This window comes from Genypterus blacodes, unplaced genomic scaffold (genome assembly GCF_046128005.1).
Source record: "Genypterus blacodes isolate CSIRO-AG114 ecotype Tasmania unplaced genomic scaffold, CSIRO-AGI_Gbla_v1 ptg000028l_1, whole genome shotgun sequence".
Classification (NCBI taxonomy): Eukaryota; Metazoa; Chordata; class Actinopteri; order Ophidiiformes; family Ophidiidae; genus Genypterus; species Genypterus blacodes.
Genome location: NW_027466841.1, coordinates 497,483 through 516,376, shown reverse-complemented (window position 1 = coordinate 516,376; position 18,894 = coordinate 497,483). Strand labels below are relative to the sequence as shown.

The 18,894-nt window shown below is 46.4% G+C and overlaps 2 protein-coding genes across 2 annotated transcripts; both read left to right on the top strand.

Moving 5' to 3' along the window:
• Positions 1-381: 381 nt before the first annotated feature.
• Positions 382-7,129, top strand: LOC142993561 (uncharacterized). The gene is made up of 4 exons (XM_076144344.1): positions 382-578; positions 5,654-5,958; positions 6,270-6,427; positions 6,713-7,129. Exons 1-4 carry the CDS (start codon positions 382-384, stop codon positions 7,127-7,129), a joined length of 1,077 nt encoding a protein of 358 aa, XP_076000459.1.
• A 1,676-nt stretch (positions 7,130-8,805) lies between these two features.
• On the top strand, positions 8,806-18,686 carry micall2a (mical-like 2a). The gene is made up of 17 exons (XM_076144401.1): positions 8,806-10,518; positions 10,886-10,934; positions 12,148-12,289; positions 12,371-12,540; positions 12,628-12,776; positions 12,871-13,374; positions 13,516-13,688; positions 14,630-14,693; positions 15,018-15,214; positions 15,663-15,803; positions 15,991-16,055; positions 16,201-16,318; positions 17,673-17,775; positions 18,011-18,084; positions 18,192-18,306; positions 18,388-18,434; positions 18,543-18,686. The coding sequence occupies exons 1-17, from the start codon at positions 10,376-10,378 to the stop codon at positions 18,620-18,622; spliced, it is 2,334 nt and encodes a 777-aa protein (XP_076000516.1). The 5' UTR covers positions 8,806-10,375; the 3' UTR covers positions 18,623-18,686.
• The last annotated feature ends 208 nt before the right edge of the window (positions 18,687-18,894 follow it).

Genomic DNA, 18,894 nt, shown 5'->3' with positions numbered 1-18,894 from the left:
CCAATAATTCTTGCATCCTGATGAAGCTGGAGCGAGCTGTCATAGGTGTGCGCTCGCTCTTCACTGGGGTGTAGCAGACAAATTAAAGGTGCAGTGCGCACGCTGTGATGGAAACCATTTTGCCATGAAAGTGTGAGTTGTTTTGCCCGATGCCACTGACTTCATCTGAAAACCTCTTGATGGAGTCAAAGGGAGAAGTTAAACAATGTGCAGACACACCGGCAAAGCGAGAAAGTCGACGCTGGTATTTATGCTAAATTAAGCGTGGCGGTAATTGTTCAATCACACAGACCAAAGGCTGCTTTGAAGAAGTGATGCGGGCAGGGCCGCTTTCACGCCAGACGCTGTTGCCGGTGTCGTGTTACGCGGGAGAACGTGAAGATGAAGCGGCTGTATGGTCAAGGTTGGATGCTCGGTGAGGGGGAAGACGAGCCCACACTGGCGGGTCAGTGGAAGCTGTCACTCAAGGAGCAGCAGCCGTTGAGGGACCCGGGGCCCACATCGCAGAGAGCTGTTCGCCTCACGATGGATCACTGCAGGCTCTCTCCGAACACTGCGGTTCTCAAACTGCCACGCCGGTACCGTCACTGTAACCAGAAGCGCCCCCTTGTGGAACGCCAGATGAGATCACTGAAAAGAAGTTACTTGTTGATGAGATCTTGTTTAGAACCAACGGAACAAAGGGCACAACGTTAAACTTAATAGCGGGTCGAACGCGTGCTGCCTTAGAAGATCTGACTGGTTGGATTTGCCCGCCTGTCATGATGTGGGTTTGAACTGGAACAGACGGCAGAAGAAACGGAAAACAAGACACCAAGCTGGAGTCCTAACAGCATTGGAAGGTGTTTACCAGTGCACATCATCATTCATCTCACCTGAGTACGTTTCATCTCCTGACTGGTGCATTCAGGCCCGTTTAGCTGTTTCATGTATGAACCTAATATGGTACACGGCGCCCTGACCATCACGTCACTGCCTCGATATGTTAATTGCACCTGTATGGTGTCCGATAACCTTCCAGAGCTCTGTTTATGGTTATCCATCAACTTGCTACACAAGTCCTAGCAGCGCGGGCTCTTGGTCGGGCGCCAGCATCCTATTGGCTGGGCAGCAGCGAGGCGGAACAGAGATGAGTGACAGCTAACGAGGAAGCAGGGGAGGGTGGGGGGGGAAATCTGTCGCTGAAGACTCTGACAGACCACTGACAAGTTAACAACCTGTGTCTTTATTCATCATGGCGGCGTGCGTGTCCACAAACGCAGCTGCACAGAACCAAAGCCTAAAATCCAGCAACGTTGATTTAGCAGCCGTCTGTGTAGAAGAAGAAGAAACTCTGCTGCTCCTCCTGCTGCCCGGATCGCCGAAGAATAAAGTCGGGCCGGCCGTGTGAAGGCGGACAGTGAATGAGGACTGGAGCAGGAATGTGAGCGGCGTTGGGTTCCCGTGGCAATGCCGGGCTCCTAGGTGGGGCCCCCGATGTGCCGTTACCTGCCCGCTCACATCTGTCTGCTCTCCGTCTTCCTCTCAATGGCACCCTCGCCTTAGATCATCTCCCCTTCCTCCACGCTTGAGTTGCACTTGGCTTGCGTGGAGAAAAAAAAATGTGGACCATCTCTCGCCTCTCTCCACGCTGGCACTTTGATGTCTGAAGTGTGATTGCTGTTGGATTGCGGCCGCTTTCCCTTGAAGGTTTTGACATGAAAAGCAGGCCGGGCTCTCAGGTTTACCCCATCGCCGGTGATCCAGGACTAAAACAATCAGCCTACTCGCTGTGGGATACTATTACCAGGGAGAGTGCGGCGCCCAGCATAGGGGCTTCCTCAGCCATGAAATACGCTTCTCTTCTAAGTTACAAACACATTTGAGATGTGCTGATTGAATTATACCAATTCGCAAAAAGCTATTAATGGATTTTAGCCTGGAGTTTGTGCAGGAAGTTGACACTAACATACAGAATAACAGAGAATCCATTCCCGGTGTGTTTGCACAGTAGCAGAAAGAGACGATCCAACATTTGTAATGAATTAAAAAGAAATGAGGCCAGTAATTGCACTTCAGATTGACCCAATCTGATAAGTATGATAATGTGACATGTTATTAACAGCAGAGGCATAAGTGACAACCCTTAAGCTTCACTTATACTTTCATTAAATATTGATCTTATCTGTGCTCATTGCTGTTCCAGCCTGCAAATTACACCAGATAGATTTATTCCCGTGACAGTGGAAGTGACGATAATCATCCATCTTCCTTTGACATGTGGCAGAACTCGTTTTTTTATGAGCTAAAGTGCCTTTGTAGTCAACGTGTTAGAATAATAAAGTGCAGCGTTGGGGATCTCCATCATGTCAGATTGTATCTTTAACACGGAGGGCAGAATGTGACAGCGAAGCATCTCAAGGAAAGAAAGACAAAATAACCAGAATCATAGAAATCAGTGAAAGTTGTCATTCACTTGGGCTATTATTTTTCTTTTAAAGGAAAAATAATGAAAAACAACTAATTTTTGCAGGTTTTTTCATTGTAACAGTTTTTATAGATCTCACTTGTGATTCTCTGCAAAAATTCCAAAGTACCACCCAAGGTCCACGCCCCACAGTTTGAGAACCCTTCATCTAGCTCATTACATGAAGCACAGGAAGTGTTTTGGGAACTTATTTGATGTTTTTGTGGTAGTAATGAATCCCTGAAGAAGAAATACCACAACATAACAGTTCACACTTCCATTCTGAGTACAATCCTGTATTCAGAATGTTACTTTAATCAAATCAAAGACGGGAAGAGAACAGTGAAGGAAAAAGGAAAGAAATGTGCAGAGTGAAGGAAACAAGGAAGGAAGAAGTGGAGTAAAGGTAGGAAGTAAAATAGTGCCTCAAAGTTGTCCTCAGTTACCTCACGTGTATGAACGTCAGTCGGCCATTTTCCTATTATGTGTTTCCTAATGTGAGTCTTTGCTTCACACATCTCATTCCAGACGTCCCTTTCTCCTTTGGTTTGCGATGAGCGAACACAAGCTCAAACAAGTCGGGCTAAAGCCAGTAATGGATGGAGGGCATCCCGTCGGTGGCGTGTTAAAGCCGTGGATCATGTGCATTCTGCCCCTCCACTTTAAGCTTTGCTAATGATACTATGGCTGCCATTTAAGCTGCAGATCTCCAATGTTACCTTGTCATCCAGGGAGCCAGAAATACCTGAGAGACCAATAACACCTGGCATTAGCCATTACCATTGTTGTCTTAATGCCTCCTTCAATTATCCACAAGCAGCTCTTTTGCGAGAGGGTCCGCGGCCACTGTCAGAGCTGCCCCCACCGGTTTTTCACCAATTTTGTCCCTGATTATCTGGATCAATGGGCATTAAAGGGGCCAGGCACAGACAAACACAGTAGTTGTGGGGGTTGGGCAGTCGGTCTGCTCTCACACATAGCAGAAATCCCTGAGTCTACCTGTGTGCCAGGGACAAACGGAGACGCTATTCAGGCACTCAGTCCCACCACACACAGTGTTTGTTTAGCCGCGGCTCAAACGAGACACTTTTAATCTATTTTCCTTTTCCGAGCAGAAACCCGCAAAGCCAAGAAACCTCTAAGAAGTCTCTCACTTTCTGTCACACACACACACAACTTTGTCCTGATTTGGAGTCGGACCACTGCAATGGTGTGTGTGAAGCAACGTGGATCAATGAAGTAAATCATGTTGAATGTATTTATCCTAATAGTTTGACACAATAACCACAACATTTTCATCATACTGGTTGGAAAACAAGTGGAAAGAAAACCACCGAAAAGTTAGAAATAATCAAATCAAATCAAGATGACTACAAGTCCAAATTCTGAGTTGCTTGAGTTGGAATTTAGGAGTCAAGTCAAACTGTGACTCAGCATTTATGAGATACTAAGTCTCTTCTTGACTCAAAAGTAAATTTGTGGATATTAGATTTTAAAAAAAGTACTTACTGAATCAAAATATTTGTTTAGATTTAATTTTTGAATTTGTTTTGAGTAAATATTTACAACAGAATGTTCCCTTTTCCTCTACATGGTGATGTTCCATACTGAGCCATCCTGACATGAAGGCAGTTTAAGAGTCACATCCGCTGATTCAGTAAATATGGACAGAGACGATCTGCCTTATGGGTCAAATCCTAATCCTGACCTCTCCTGTCTGTACCCAGACATTCATTTGCTGTTTGAACAGGTGCAGATGAAAGGGCCACAGGTGAGGCGGCCTGCGTCCTCCTGCACAGGGAGGACCAGGCTGTGACTCACCTCAGCTCCCGCTCGCCTTCCCGCTGATCAAAGCCTCCTCGGCCCCCGACACTTCAGCTGTGACAACACCTCAGTAGCTGCCGCCTGAGCTGATGAGCAGTTATGGTGATGTGCTGTTAGGTGATACGGATCTGTGGATTAATTGGCACACCTGCGTTTCCTTTGCATGCAGTGAGCTGGCGATCGTTTCATCACAGATCCATCAACACCGAGCTACAGCTAAATTTTTCCAAAAGGGGAAAAAAAAAGTGTTAATAATCTTCCTGTCGTAGCTGCTAATGTGTTGAGGTGTAACTCAGGGATGCCGAGGATTTGTTAACACTTTCTGTGACGGCTGCCAGCCAGATTTAACGCACTCTAAATACATTATGGTGATGATGAAAAATCACAAATTTCACATAGGAATAATGAGCTATAAGCACAAGCTTGGGAGGATTTATCTGCTTTGAAACTTACAAAAAGCAGGATGAGCGGGCTGCTTCCCTCGTCTGAGCTGATCAGAGGGTTTATTTATTTTATTTCCTTTTTTTTTTTTTAGATTTGCTTCTCCGACAGATGGAGTTGCAGGTTTTGCAGCTAGAAGATATTTTGTATTTCAGACATTATTCTCTATCAAAGACCAAAAGCATCAGAACATTTCTTTTGATCAGTAAAACAACCTGTGCCATTCTTTCCATACAGACTAGATAAGAAGATCATTCAGGTCAATTTTGCAGAATGCTGAACGAATGAAGCCTGAATGCCCGAAAAATCGTTTCTGTACCTGAAAGAATGAAGACACTACAAGCAGTTTGAGTGACAGCTAAAGCTCAAATCCTTTGAAGCTGTCGATTGTATATAAACAACAGGTGTGGCCAATGAAGCACCTGAATTTAATTTCTGTACCTGAAAGTATGAAGGACCTGAAGGAAATCTGAAGAAAACAATTTTCTCCCTCAGAGTAATTTGTTATTATTATACTTGACAACTATTCAAAAGGTCACATAAGAGTTAAGGTGTGTGTGTCTGACTCAATGCTCACATCTCCGCTGTTTCCACATGTGAGCTCACGGCCCAACTTATCTGCGCTACGTGATGGAGAGAGTCATGGTGAACAGTTAAGTGACGGTGGTGATAATGTTGCTAATCCACCAAACAGAGAAGTGACTCAGCGGTTGGAGTTTTACCTTCAGCCCTGCCCTCCTCTAACAGGGAAAGGAGGGGGCTGAGCAGGTGGAGGTGAGACCATCTCCACCCCTCATGTTGTACCTTTACCTCTCCAGCCAAGCGCTCAGCTGCTACAGCAACACAGCAGCTCCTGACAACCGGTCTGGACCCACCTGCAGCTCGGCCTGTGACTTCTTTTTTTTTGTACCTTGTTTATGATGCGTTTGCCTCTTCTATCAGCATCCCTGTAGGAGTCAAACTGGCCCTGTTCAGAGGACTGCTGCATATTTTGGACTCTAATAGCTTGGACATGTTTGGCCCCGGGCAGCTTGTATCTACTCTCCTGCCTGCGGTTTTCCATTCACCTGCAGCTCCCTTTTTCCCTGCATTCCCAACCAGACTGGGCTCTCAACCCCCCATTCTGATCCCAGGGCCCTTTATCAGCTACCAATCCTTGAGGAGTTATCTGCACCCGGAGCCATGCAAGGAGGCTCTGCTGCTGGCCACACAGGCTGTGGGGATGGGGCCAATCACAGAGGGCTTAGGTGAGTTGAGTTCGCTTGCTGCAGCCAGAATACAGCTCTGACTGTGTAATAGAAAAGACCTGAGCCTTGTGCTGATGAACGAGCCAAACTGGCACTGTTTGACCACCGTCTCTAAGACAATCACTGAGCTCCATCTGATTGCAGTGTAAATGTTTACAAAAGATTGGCTAACAGCTCGTAACTAACAATCAATTATCAAGCAGTGTTAAAGTGGGCCTAATGAACGCTGCGCTAATTATCCAATCTAGAGCCATTAGTTCCTTGTCACCCGTTGGCAATTGTGTAATTGGTGCCTGCGCCGTGCTTTCCAGATGAACAGAGGCCAGTGAAGCAGCGTCGCGCTCGGGCCAACTACAGCAGCTGGCAGCTGGAGGAACTGGAGAAGGCCTTTGAGACCACCCACTACCCAGACATCTTCATGAGGGAGGCCCTGGCCCTCAGACTGGACCTGATCGAGGCCAGAGTGCAGGTAAGTGCCGCTCTTAACCCTCTCTGGAAACGTTCACTCAGCAAAGGCGACTCTGATATTGATTTTTCTGCACAGTGTAGGATACAAATTAACCTCAGTAACATCTGAAAGTCCATCAGCACAAAGATTCAAATCAGGTTAAAGTCAGCTGTAGTATTTCCCAGTCAACATTGCAGCGTCAAAGTATTAACTCTGTAGTTACATGTATGACATGTTCTCTGTATATGATGTAAATATACAAGTACATTTGAATTTCTAACTTTTCATTTGTTCTTCTGTTTCTAGGTTTGGTTTCAGAACCGGCGTGCCAAGATGAGGCGGCAGCTCAAACAGCAGGGCCAGCTGTCAGGGCCTCACGTGAAGAGAGACGAAGAAGAACTCCCAGCAGAGAGAGCGAGCAGGAGTCTTCGGCAGGCTGAGGGCTCTGACGGCGAGCACTGGGACAAACGGACGCAAGGAGAAAACTCTGCATGGACAAAAGCTCCGGTCGCTCTGCTGAGCCTGGGTGAGGCTTCTGTGACCCGGGGGTCAGGGAAGTGGGAGAGGCCAGAGGGAGTGAGCTCGGAGGAGCTCCGGTCCTGCAGCATCGCCGAGCTAAGAGCCAGAGCCAGAGAGCACGAGGCCGAGATCCACGGCTCGGCCAATGCGTCAGCAGACAAACAGTCACAAACACGGGAAACTGACGCCAAGCAGGATGACTGATGGTTTCCTTTCTTCCTGTTTGTACAGATAATAATAACAACCATAAACACAGACAGTATCGATACGCAGCTACAGGCTTTTTGATGGTTTGGGGTCGGAGCTTCATTGTTTAGCTTTTCTTAACCGCTGCATTAATCTTCAAGACATTTTTCTATGCAGAGCGTCTATAGATGCTTCCAGCACTTAAGCTGTGATCCAGTTTCATGGCCTGAGTGAAATGAGACACTCTCATCGCAGTGTGATTTCACCCTTGACCTCTCTAACCCTCACAGACAGGCAGGAAGTCTACATGCTGACACACGTCCGCACAGGAAACAATGCAAATAGCTGAAAACTGAAATCAGGGACACGGCGTCTGTAAAGATCACATGACACATCTCTGTTCTTCTGCCTCATACTTTATAATCTACTCTCTGTATGATATTTAATTAGATATTATAGTTACTCAGCACACAGGTAAGTCACCGACAGATTATAAAATGATCTCAAAGATATTTCAGGGGTTTGATAACCTTGTGTTTGTGTCTTCAAACTGTCTTTTTTTTTTAAATAATATGCTTTATATAACATAATGCAGCCTGATGGGTGGATTCATGTTTTTAAGCGTTTAATCCAAGTAATTAAACATGATGAATTCTGAGAGTTGCAAATGGATTTTTTTTTTTTTTTTTAATATGGATTAAGGATTTTATATGGATTATATTATCTTCTGGTAGAACATAGATGCTATATCAACGTGTGTATTTATAGAAAATGAAAATAAACAGCCTAAGGAGAATAATCCTATTATAAAAGGAGCAAATCAATACTGCTGATTCCTATCAAATACTCTGTCCTAATTAATTCCATGCGTGGAATTTTTTTCCGCCTGTATGTCCTAAAACGTGCCGGTTTTTAAATGTAGTTTTTTGGTTGTTAATGCAGTTTTTGCTGTCTGAGACCAACAGTGAGCGTGAATCCATCTGAGCAGTGACATGGGGAGGTGAGCCGTGACAGGCGGGGCGATGCTGCCCCCCTCTGGACATACACACACCCTCTGATGGGACGTTACTCACAGATCATATAGGGGTAAGACATGTTTTTCTCAAATGTACATAGGCGTGATTCACTTCTTACGTCAATACCAGACACATTATTATTATTGTTATATCTATTTACAGTCTGTGAGGCGTTCAGGGCCGTATTGCTTAATGTCTTCGGCTCACTTGTGTGACAAATAAACAATTCATGTCTGACAGTCTTTGTGCTGCAGTTCAGTGAATGAGGTCACACTCACATTTCACCCACTCACCTCCCACTAATTACACTCCACACGTCACAGCCGCTCGTTCATCAGGTCAGAGCTGCTTTACAAAATAGGTCAACCAGTTATTTTGAAGATTTTTGAAGACTCAAGCAAATTGTATTGAATTGTTTCACCTTTTCTTTTTTTGCCAAACCACCAGTAGGCCAAACCTTGATCATCAGAGTTACACTGTAAACATTGATGACATTGATTTGGTGAGAAATTGTGGGAAAATTGGGGCTTAATTAAGTTCCGTACACAAATGAGTGAGGTAAAGAAAAGTGTGTCATTCATTCTGTTCTTTGTTGTCATGTTAGATGTGGAGCAGGCTGACCCTGGTATGCAGACTGGGACAGCAGCTTGGGTGTTTAATTACTTCACTAAAACTACCAGGACAACTTCCAGTGACTCGCACCTTAAACACATCAGCTTCATTAAGAGTTTAATGAAATACCTTTGCAATAGTCCACATGGAAATGACACAGAAACCTTCTGACTTCAGATGAGATTCCATTGTAATAAAACACAACACAATCAAAATACAACAGTGGCTCATTTCTGGCCTGCTCTACATCTACCATCAGATAAGCATGAAAGAAATGAAGTTATGTGTCACTACAAAGCTAGTAAGAGCTTTAACTTCATGTAGACAATGTCAGAAACTACTTCAATAAGGACATTTTTGAGTTGAAGTAGTGAAATCAGCAAATATGTAGCATATTTATTTAAATATGTCATATAATCAATGATTAAAATAGCTTTTATTGAATGTTCTGTCAAACAACAAATCAATTCGATGACAAATTTGGACAAGTCAAAATGTCTGTGTGATGTGCTGTGACAGGGCCTGTGACCCCGTGACCCCTGAGGTCATTTTGCACACACACACACACATACTGAAGACTGTGAGCCAGTGTTTTTTCTTTACGTTTATGTCACATTTCTTTATCTTCTCAGCACATTTATTCTGAGATGAACTGATTAACCCTGTTTGTGACAGCGTGTGGACGGCGTGATAAGCTGACTGTGCACTATCTGCACCGCACCAAATGACACACAGACCACGTCAACAAGTAGCTGAGGAGCAGTAGCAGAGCATCTAACAACCTAAACATCTCTCAGGAGTTGGTGGAGAGAGAATATCGGGCAACAAGACGGCTGATGTTGTTTGGGCTTTGCTGACTATGTAAGTGATCGTTCAAAAAGGTTCTGAACAGAAACAGAACAGAGGGTTGGTGCAGGAGAGGCCTGGGCCAAGAGAAGAACCCAGAATGGTCACAATCAGGGACAGAGCCAGAACCTTTTCCTCTTTATATGCTAACAATTTCTTCAAATGTCATACATCATTCTCATAAATACATAAATAAAAGTATGTATCCATTAATAGGCCTGCATGTGTGCACTCTGGGCTGGATCCAGACACACTGAATACACTCCTATTACTATTATTATTATTATTATTATTATTATTATTATTATTATTATCATACTCTTTTCTTCCTCTTTGAGCAGAAAACTGCTTCAACCAAACAGCGACCAGCCCACTGAGACCTTAGTGTTTGCATCTCTGCGTAAATATCAACTTAACTAAACATTATTATACCATTTAGATCTACATTCTGACCTGCAAAGTGATTATTTCTCTTGCTGGTTGACTTTTAATCAAGCGTTGTGTTGAATGACGAATCAGCTCTCAGAGTCAATTAGCCTAATGAGGCGAGAGACGCTCAGCAGCAGCGGCGCCGCGGGGATCTGCGCTCATTCTCAGGTGCAAAACAAGCAAAGAGCGGAGGAAACAGGACGCAGCTGCAGCTCCCGGTCTCACCGCACACACGGACACTCGGGCACTCCTCTCCTCTCCTCCTCTCCTCTCTTTCAATCCGCTTCTTCCACGCTGACTAAAGCTCTCCGCGTCCGCGTTTGTTTGTGCCACAGTTTTTTTTGGGGGGGGTCGTGGGAGAATGGCAGCCATCAAGGCTCTGGAGCTGTGGTGCAAAGTACAATGCGATGGATACCGAGACGTTTCCATCACCAACATGACCACCTCGTTCAGGAGCGGGCTGGCGTTCTGCGCTCTCATCCACAAGTACAGACCCGACCTGATGTGAGTATATGTCCCGACATGAGTGAGTTTATGTCCCGACATGAGTGAGTTTATGTCCCGACATGATGTGTGTTTTGTCAGCGGGCGATTTCTTCAGGGAGTTTGGTCATAAATGGTGCGTTTATGGCGCAGACACAATGGGGGAATCCCTGTAATTGTGTTTCCCCTCATAGTATGTGTGGCACTAAGTCATTTATTTAGTTGTTTTCTTAAATAATTAACTTCTGCTGTGATAAACTAAGCAGATATTGAAGTTGTTTCTGTTTGGTAGAAAGCATCGTTTCCTTTTAAAGTCATGATTTGAACGTCTTAATGGAAAATGAACATGTGTGCTCATAGTTGATTGTGCTTCTGTTCTTCCACACAGAGACTATGACTCACTCAGGAGGGAGGATGTGTTTGAGAACAACAAGCTGGTAAGATGGAAAGTTGTTCAAACTGCCAGTTGTAATGTTGCATAAAATATCCGGGCTATCAATAATTCATTAATGAAGATGTGATGGCAAACCGACAATATGCACCGACTCTGCTGCTGCTGTGTTAATGTGTGAGTTTAGGATGTAAAGTGTGTGTGTGTGTGTGTGTGTGTGTGTGTGTGTGTGTGTGTGGGTTGGGGGGGAGTCAAACATGTTGCTGTAACATGAAGAGAAAGTTAAGTGATCTTCCCGTCGCCTCTGTCCTCTCATCCTGGTTTTGTTTTGGCAGCGGCCTGTGTGACCCAAAATGAGCACAGTTGGGACCTTTTCTATTATTTAGTCTCTTCCATTTTCCCCGACTTCCTCCTGAGGATTACAGACCCACAGAGTGCTACAGAATGCACTCTGTGAGAGGCCGGCGCGGTGAAAGGCCCAGCGGATCATCCTGGCAGTGTCAGCACAACAAACTTGAGCTGAGGGGAAGAGACGAGGCGAGAGGAGAGGAGAGTGTCTGCGGTCTATTCATTTTGAATGAGGCTTCACTATCATCGGCCATTCAATCCTAGTGATGATCGTCGACTTTAACAGGCCGTTCTTGCGCTACGACTGGAAGATTATTATGCAGTGACATCACTCTGGATCTGTGTTTAGAGGCATATGTGGCATATTGTGTTGATGGTCAAGTTTGAGTCTGTCTCAGTTGCCGGGCGGGCGGGGGGGGGGGCATTCCCTGCATTGAAATGTGATTATGTGAAGAGTAAGTCACACTCGTCTATATTTCATGAGCCCTGGTCAGGTTTCTCACAGGTGGTTATCTTAGATGTTAGTGTGCGTCTTTACTCTTCACACAGGATCGCACCTCACACGTCCAACAATCCTCTATGTTGATCCTCTTTAGATTTGTCCTAATGCTTCATTTGTAACCAGCATGACCAGGCTGATTGTGAACAATGCCCTGGTATCCTGCTCCCTCCCTCCGTCCTCCTCCTGATCCCTGCGACTGCACAGGAAGTCTGCTATTTACTTTATGACTCCTTTTCCAGTCCTCTACAGGCCCGGCTGCAAAACGTTACTTTTGTGTCGATGTTCTATTTAAAGGAGGTCGTATTGTGTGACATTTTTACTCGAGCTGTAATCTCGTGCGTGTGTTTTATGTGGTGTGACCCCTTCCGGTGTGTTTACTCTGATTCTGACGCGTTTTTCCTCTCTTCAGGCTTTCCAAGTTGCCGAGGAGAAGTTGGGGATCCCGGCTTTGTTGGACGCAGAGGACATGGTGGCTTTGAGGATCCCTGACAGGCTGAGCATTCTTACATACGTCTCCCAGTACTACAACTACTTCAATGGTCGCTCCCCCAGTGAGAATCCAGCTGGCCAAATGTCCATACTAACGTTTTTCGCTGTCCAAATGTGTCTAATTGTGTCTAATTCTTCCTCAGTGGGAGGCGTAAAGAGGCCAGCAGAGGGCTCCAAGGAGGAGCCGTCAGAGAAGAAGAATCTCCCGGTGGTTGCCAAAACCTTTGTGTCCAAATCCGCCATTGAGAACCGTTTACCTACAACTCTCCTCACCCAGACTGCCACCAAACCGGCCAGAGCTGCTGTGGCTCAGGTCAGAGTCCGTGCCAGGGAAATAGTATGTGTCAGTGTTTAAGGGGAATATAAGAAGACGTCAGTGTTCCTTCTCTCTCTTCCACAGAAGGCCGTTCTGGCAGAAAACTCCAGGAAAAATGACAACGCCAGTAAAAGTGGAACTCTGAACAGCAAATGTGTGGCATGCAAAAGTCACGTTCATCTGGTTCAGAGGCATTTTGTGGATGGGAAGCTTTACCACCGAAGCTGCTTCAAGTGAGAGTCTAATCCTTGTAGATGAGTCCTACTCTCATGCTGGTGAGTCCTCCATTGTGTCCTAATAATTACATGGAACTGTTTTCTATGTCAGATGCAGTGAATGTTCCAGCCTGCTGCATGCAGGAGCGTATAAACCCGGGAAGGAGCCGGATGCTTTTATCTGTAAAAGCTGCAAACCGTCGTCCTCAGAGGCCACCATCAAAAACGGACCCAGCAGTTCAGCCGGGCGAGCGAGCGGCACCAGCCAAACTCGCCCTGCGCCGCCACCGCCCTCCTCTGTGCTCTCAGCTCCTCCGCACATCGTCCTGAAGCCGGTCAGCCCATCTCCACCCTCCCAGGCATGGACACCTGCCGCCCAGAGGACGCAGGCGGCCCGGCAGAGGTTTTTCCAGGCTCCAGCTCCGCCGCTCACGGAGGCCTCGACGGACGCCAGGAAGCCTGCGGAGCCTTCGTACATCTCAGGGTGGCCAAAGGTCCCACAGAGTCCTGAACACAACGTGAGCCAAGCCAAGGCAACGAGCGGAAAGAGACTAGCCGAGGAAAACTGCAACAACAACAACAGGCGTCCGTTTATCATCCGATCGGCGGAGAGACGGTGAGACAATCGCACTTTGTAAACACTTTCTCGCCTTTTAATAGATTTCCTGAAATGTTCTCGTCTGTCTGCGAGGTTTTGCAACCGTGACGCTTTCGCTTATGTTATTAATGACGGCGAGGGTATTGTCTCGCTCCGCAGGTTTGGAGACGAGCCAAAATCAGCTGACAGCCCCCGTTTGAGAACCAACAGATGCAGCCAAGGCTCAGCAGGAAACTGGGCCACCAGCCGCACAGACAATAAGGAACCTCCTCGTCTGCAGGCCGTCAGCAGCCACAGCGTGAAGCCAACAACTGTACACACAAACGCCAAAGGCAAGCAAAATTCATTTCAGTTAGGGTTTTTTTTCTGATCCATTATTTGACAACCAGCCAACAATCCCCCCTCACACACACACACACACACACACAGTCACAGAAAACAAAGGCCTTTTGTCACGTTGCCCCGTTTAAACATCCAGAGCACCGAACACGCCGACCGCTCCTTGGTGGGACGCTGACATTTTAATATCAGTCTCACACTTGTCACACACCTTCATAGTTGAACTGTCGCCTCGCTGCGGGGACGATCTCAGGCCTCAGACTGTTTCATTGGCAGCGCTGAATGGAGAAATATTCCTTCATACTTTCATAACAGGAAGTAGACGCTCTCATCGTCCCGTCCGACTTTCTAGACTGAGAATGAGTTTAATGTTTTGCTGTAAATGTCCAGACTTTGTGGCGTTTCCTTCACCCTGTGATGACATCATGAGTGTGTGTGTGTGTGTTATTCTGCCCCTACAATGGTTCACCAGAGGGCAGTCACACCTGTGGAGCACAGAACATTAAACGGTTTCCAACTCCCGGTTAAGCGTTTATCAGGTCTTTAAAGCTTTAATATGTAAGTTTTTAAAAGCCATTTTTGCAGAACTTGAATGAATTTCTCCCCCTGATATAAATCCTTAAATGACACGCTGTAAAAAGCATCATGACATTATGGAATCTTATTTGGGAGGAAAAACCTTTAAGCCTCACAAAATCCCCCTTATTGGTTGATGGACAAAAGGACAGGAAGCTGAATGATGCATGAAGAGGACTCGGATTTATGATCACTTCATGTTTGGAGCTGGTTTAAGTGTGAACCTCATTGCTGAACACCATTCTAAAACAAATTAAAGTGCTCATTAGCCTCTGGTTTTTAATCAGGCAGTGTGTGTTTTCGTAATTTGCCCGCTTTAATTAATTAATCCAGCACTTGGGTTTGTCGTTTCCCGCAGATCCTGTGGGGCAAAGGGAGCAGCCGACGGAGCTCAAACCTGCGAAAACTGAACCGGGATCAAGGTAAATCTAGTTAAGCGTTTTAGTAATGGCCGTCACTTTACACCTCAGTCAGCTGGAGGCGTGAACGGCACAGAGCAAATGGCTCCAACTGTCTGGATTGGTGACTGTTGAGCTCATTCACTCAGCGGAAGGCAGCGACCTCGTGCTTCGTCCGTCTCTGTTACTGTTGACTGGCTCAGATTACAGGGAGTCACTCTACCCTCGCATTACATTCTCACTCCTCCAATGTTCCCACCACCTTAACATTGCAGATCTAAGGTGAGAGCATTAAACTCATTCTTTTAAAGCACTCACTCAATGTACATGCGTCTTTGTTTCTTGCAGGGATGTTGAAACTAAACGAGCCTCGACTGAGCAACAGAAGCCTGCGTCCGTCTCTCCCTCTCCCGTCTCAGTCAGCGCTGTCACGTCTCTCCCAGGTCCAACACCTGCAGTGTCTCCAGTTACTCTGCCTCTGTTTGACCCCGCGCCCTTCAGGGAGGCCTCGACCCACAAACCTTCGCCTGTCTCTGGCAACACCAGTGAGTTACACCTTTACACTATGCGACATCCAGTTCCAGACCTGTTGTCGTCATGGCAGCTATCATGATTGTGCCTTTTATTATTGCACTCAGCTTCCCAGACACAAACATACAGGAGAGTTCTCGATGAGGCTCAGAACTTATCAATCAACCCCTGTACATAGCAGGTGTCAAATCCCGAATTTGGGCCAACTCAATTGACATTTATGGAAGAATGTTTTAAACACTAGGAATGTATTGAGCGACATTATGTGTGTCCACACACACACACACACACACACACACACACACACACACACACACACACACACACACACACACACACGCTGCATTCACACCTGCTTTCCCGTGTTTTTGGCGATTCCTGCAGATTTTCTTCCATCATATGAGAGCAGAGAAACGTATCTAATTGAAACTCATCACGGATGTAAACTTTGCCCCTCTGTAGGAGCGAAGCGTGGGAGTCGCTCCTCTGCCGCTCCTCCTCCCAGATCACCGGCTGTGGAATCTATTAGCTCTTCGCCGACCGCTCCGGCGACCGCTCCGGCTCCAGCCAATCACGTGAATCCGCCGAGCGTTCGCCCCTCAGGTGGGTCCTGGGCTCCTCATCACTAAAGCAGGATACATGTCCTCAGACGCTTTCTTTTTGTTCATTTCACCGGAGCGATAATTTCCTCCCCTCAAATAAAGCAGGCGAAGTCATATGTGACAATGCTGTTCCGTCGCGCCGCCATGAAAGGACCATTTAATCCTATTTCACTGTATCTACCTCTTAGGTGCTAAAAAGGGAAAGTATTTGTCACCCACCAACGCCTCCAGGCCTGAAATGAGGTCACCCTCTGTAAGTTCTCTCCATTAAGTCTCTTAAGAGATTAATTAACGGCTACACAAATATGCTTTCATCACATTCCCAGCAAGAATGAACGACCTGCTGGAGAAGTTGGTTGAAACGGAAGCGTGACCCTTTTTGTGTTTGGTGTGTGGAGTCTCATCAGATGGCAGTGGAGCAAATCGAGAAAGAGCTGGACGATATCGAGAGGAACCTGGCCTGCTTGGAGAAGGAGGGCGTGGAGCTGGAGAAGAAGCTCCGCAGCTGTGAGGAAGGTATTTCCCCGCCCCGCTCTCTCCCGCCGCTCCCTTCTTCCCCCGTTCCCTTGGTTCCAAAATGAATGTTGGCGAATCAAAATCAAGCCACGGAATTTTATGCGAGACAAACATTTCTTTAAATGCTTCACTTAAGTTGCACTGGAACCCTCTGCTGCTCCTGGTGGAGGATTGTGCTTTCATGGTGGCGAGGTGGCTGCATCACTTGGGACACACGCACGCACACACGCTCAATGACAGCCTGAGGTTGGCTTGAGTGTGTGTGTGTGTGTGTTTGCAGGAGGGGGGGTTGACCGGCCATTTCTATTACAGCTTCTGCAGCCAAATGAGGTGAGAGGCAGCGGCGGCCCACGGGGATGTTGCCTCCTCTTTGCAGGCGGTGGGAGTTGCAGGGTCTGATTGCTTTGCTCAAGGTCAACATGACTCGGATGTCGTGATATATATTCTGCTCAATTGCGCGCCGCTTTTGCCATGCATCCTCCCCTGGAAGCGCGCAGCCAGTCGAGCCAGAAATCCACATCAATTGCGCACCCAGATCATATACTCCTCCACTGGAATCTGCAGGGCTAAATCCCCGACACTCAGCCCAGGGAAGAAAGGAATCATGTTTCTTTTCGCTGTAGGTGGAATGTGGGCAGTCTCCTCCTCAGGTCCCCCGTCCAGAGTCGTTTACACTGTGAAGGTCTTTTTGGGGATGTTTAGTGTTGTTCACGCTTCGATTGGCCTGTAATGAGGATCGGCAAAATCAATTGATCCACACGCTCGGGTACTCCAGCCTGAAATCGAGGGTATCAGCGCTGTTATCCGTGTGAGCCTTGGATCCCGCGAGCCAAAGAGATCCTGACCATCTATTCAGAGTTAGAAAAATCTGAAATCAGAGAGGGCATGCTGAAGCAACCTGACAGGATAGAGAAACCTGAAGGACCTGGAATCATTAAGGATCGGGTTTGCGACCCCGAAAACAGAGTGGAAGTAAAACCTGAGCAGTGATTTTGCGTTTGTCGGGACTTCATGGTAACTTAAGGTGACGTTGGTATCGGCACGGGTCCTGCTAGCTTCATGTGTCCCTGCAGGATCTGAGTTACTCACAAGTCATTGGAGTAAATATTATTTATTTAGCCGGGGGAGAATTAGAAGCGCGGTTTGTTTTGTTCTCAAACCTGAGCCTCCACAGGCATGGAGGTGTCGGCTAATGTCCTTTGTAATAACCTGATCGCAACTGATTTGCAAGATTGCGATCCAATACGTCCGCATAAGTTTATTATGTGTACATTAGAGGAGATATTGAAAGTGACACATCTCATTAATGGTGGCCTGTGTGTTACTAATTGTGTTTTGGTGTGGCGTCTTTCAGAGGGAGAAGGCGACATACTGATGGACCCACTGATGGTCGACTGGTTCAACCTCATCAGGAAGAAGCAGATGTACATTAGGAAAGAATCGGAGCTTGTGTACACGTGAGCGCCGCCACCCCTTTCATATTATTCTGCTCAATGTTTCTTAACTCATTTGTTTGTTTCTCCCCAAAACTTTGATTGCATTTGTTTTTGTAGTTTTAATGTTTGTCCGTCTGCTTTTTATTTTCCATGAAAACTGTATCCAGCTTTGAAATATTTCGCAGCTGTCTTCCTGCAGCGCGTTTGCTTTGTGCCATTGTTTAAAGTGCTTGTGATTAATGCTTGTGCGCCTCAGAGCCAGGACTCAGGAGCTGGAGCGGCAGCAGCCAGGTGTGGAGTGGGAACTTCGCAGGCTGCTGGAGAAGCCTGGTAAGAGGCCGCAGGCAGGGCGCCGCCACCGCCGCCACCGCCGCTTAACGTCAGATCTGCCGCTACTTTTTCCCCGCCGCTTGACACCTGTCAACTCGCCGTCACAGATCATTTAAAGTCCACGGAAGAGCAGCAGCTGGAAGGGAAGCTGATGCGAAGGCTGGTGGAGATCGTGGACGGCAGGAACGCCATCGTGGAAGGCCTGGATGAAGACAGACTCAGGTAGCGCCGCACGCTTTGTCCTTCGTGTGTGTGTGTTAACAGAATGAAACGGTGTAAGTTAAACAAGTGTGTTCCTTTCAGAGAGGTGGAGGAGGATCAGCAGTTGAATGAAATGATGCAAAATCTTGGTAAGTGTTGGGGCGAGACGTTTGTCTTTGAGGTAAGTTTGCTCAAATAGATTCTCTTTTCAAATTCACATGATTTATTTATTTTCATTTGTATTTTGGTGTTAATAGGAGTAAAGAAAGCCAAAAATAAGAGGAAATCCTCCATCTCGAAACTGTTCAGGCGAAGAAGTAAAAGACGAGTGGAATGATCCTCAGGGGAGTTTAACTGCGCCGGCGAGCTGCAGGATCTGAAAATCACTCAGTGCTCTCATTTGGTGTAATATTTTTTTAGTTTTATATTTAATGAGGGGAGTACATTTGGTGCTAACGAGACGTCTTGGCAAAAGAATCAGAAAGATGATGATGATGATGATGTGGAATAAGGAAGAATCAAGGTTTTTCATTTCTCACCCGAGGTCTTTCTGTTTCTGGTTTTGTTTTGGAAAATATCAAACTAGATCACAAGTTTCAGTCTAATATC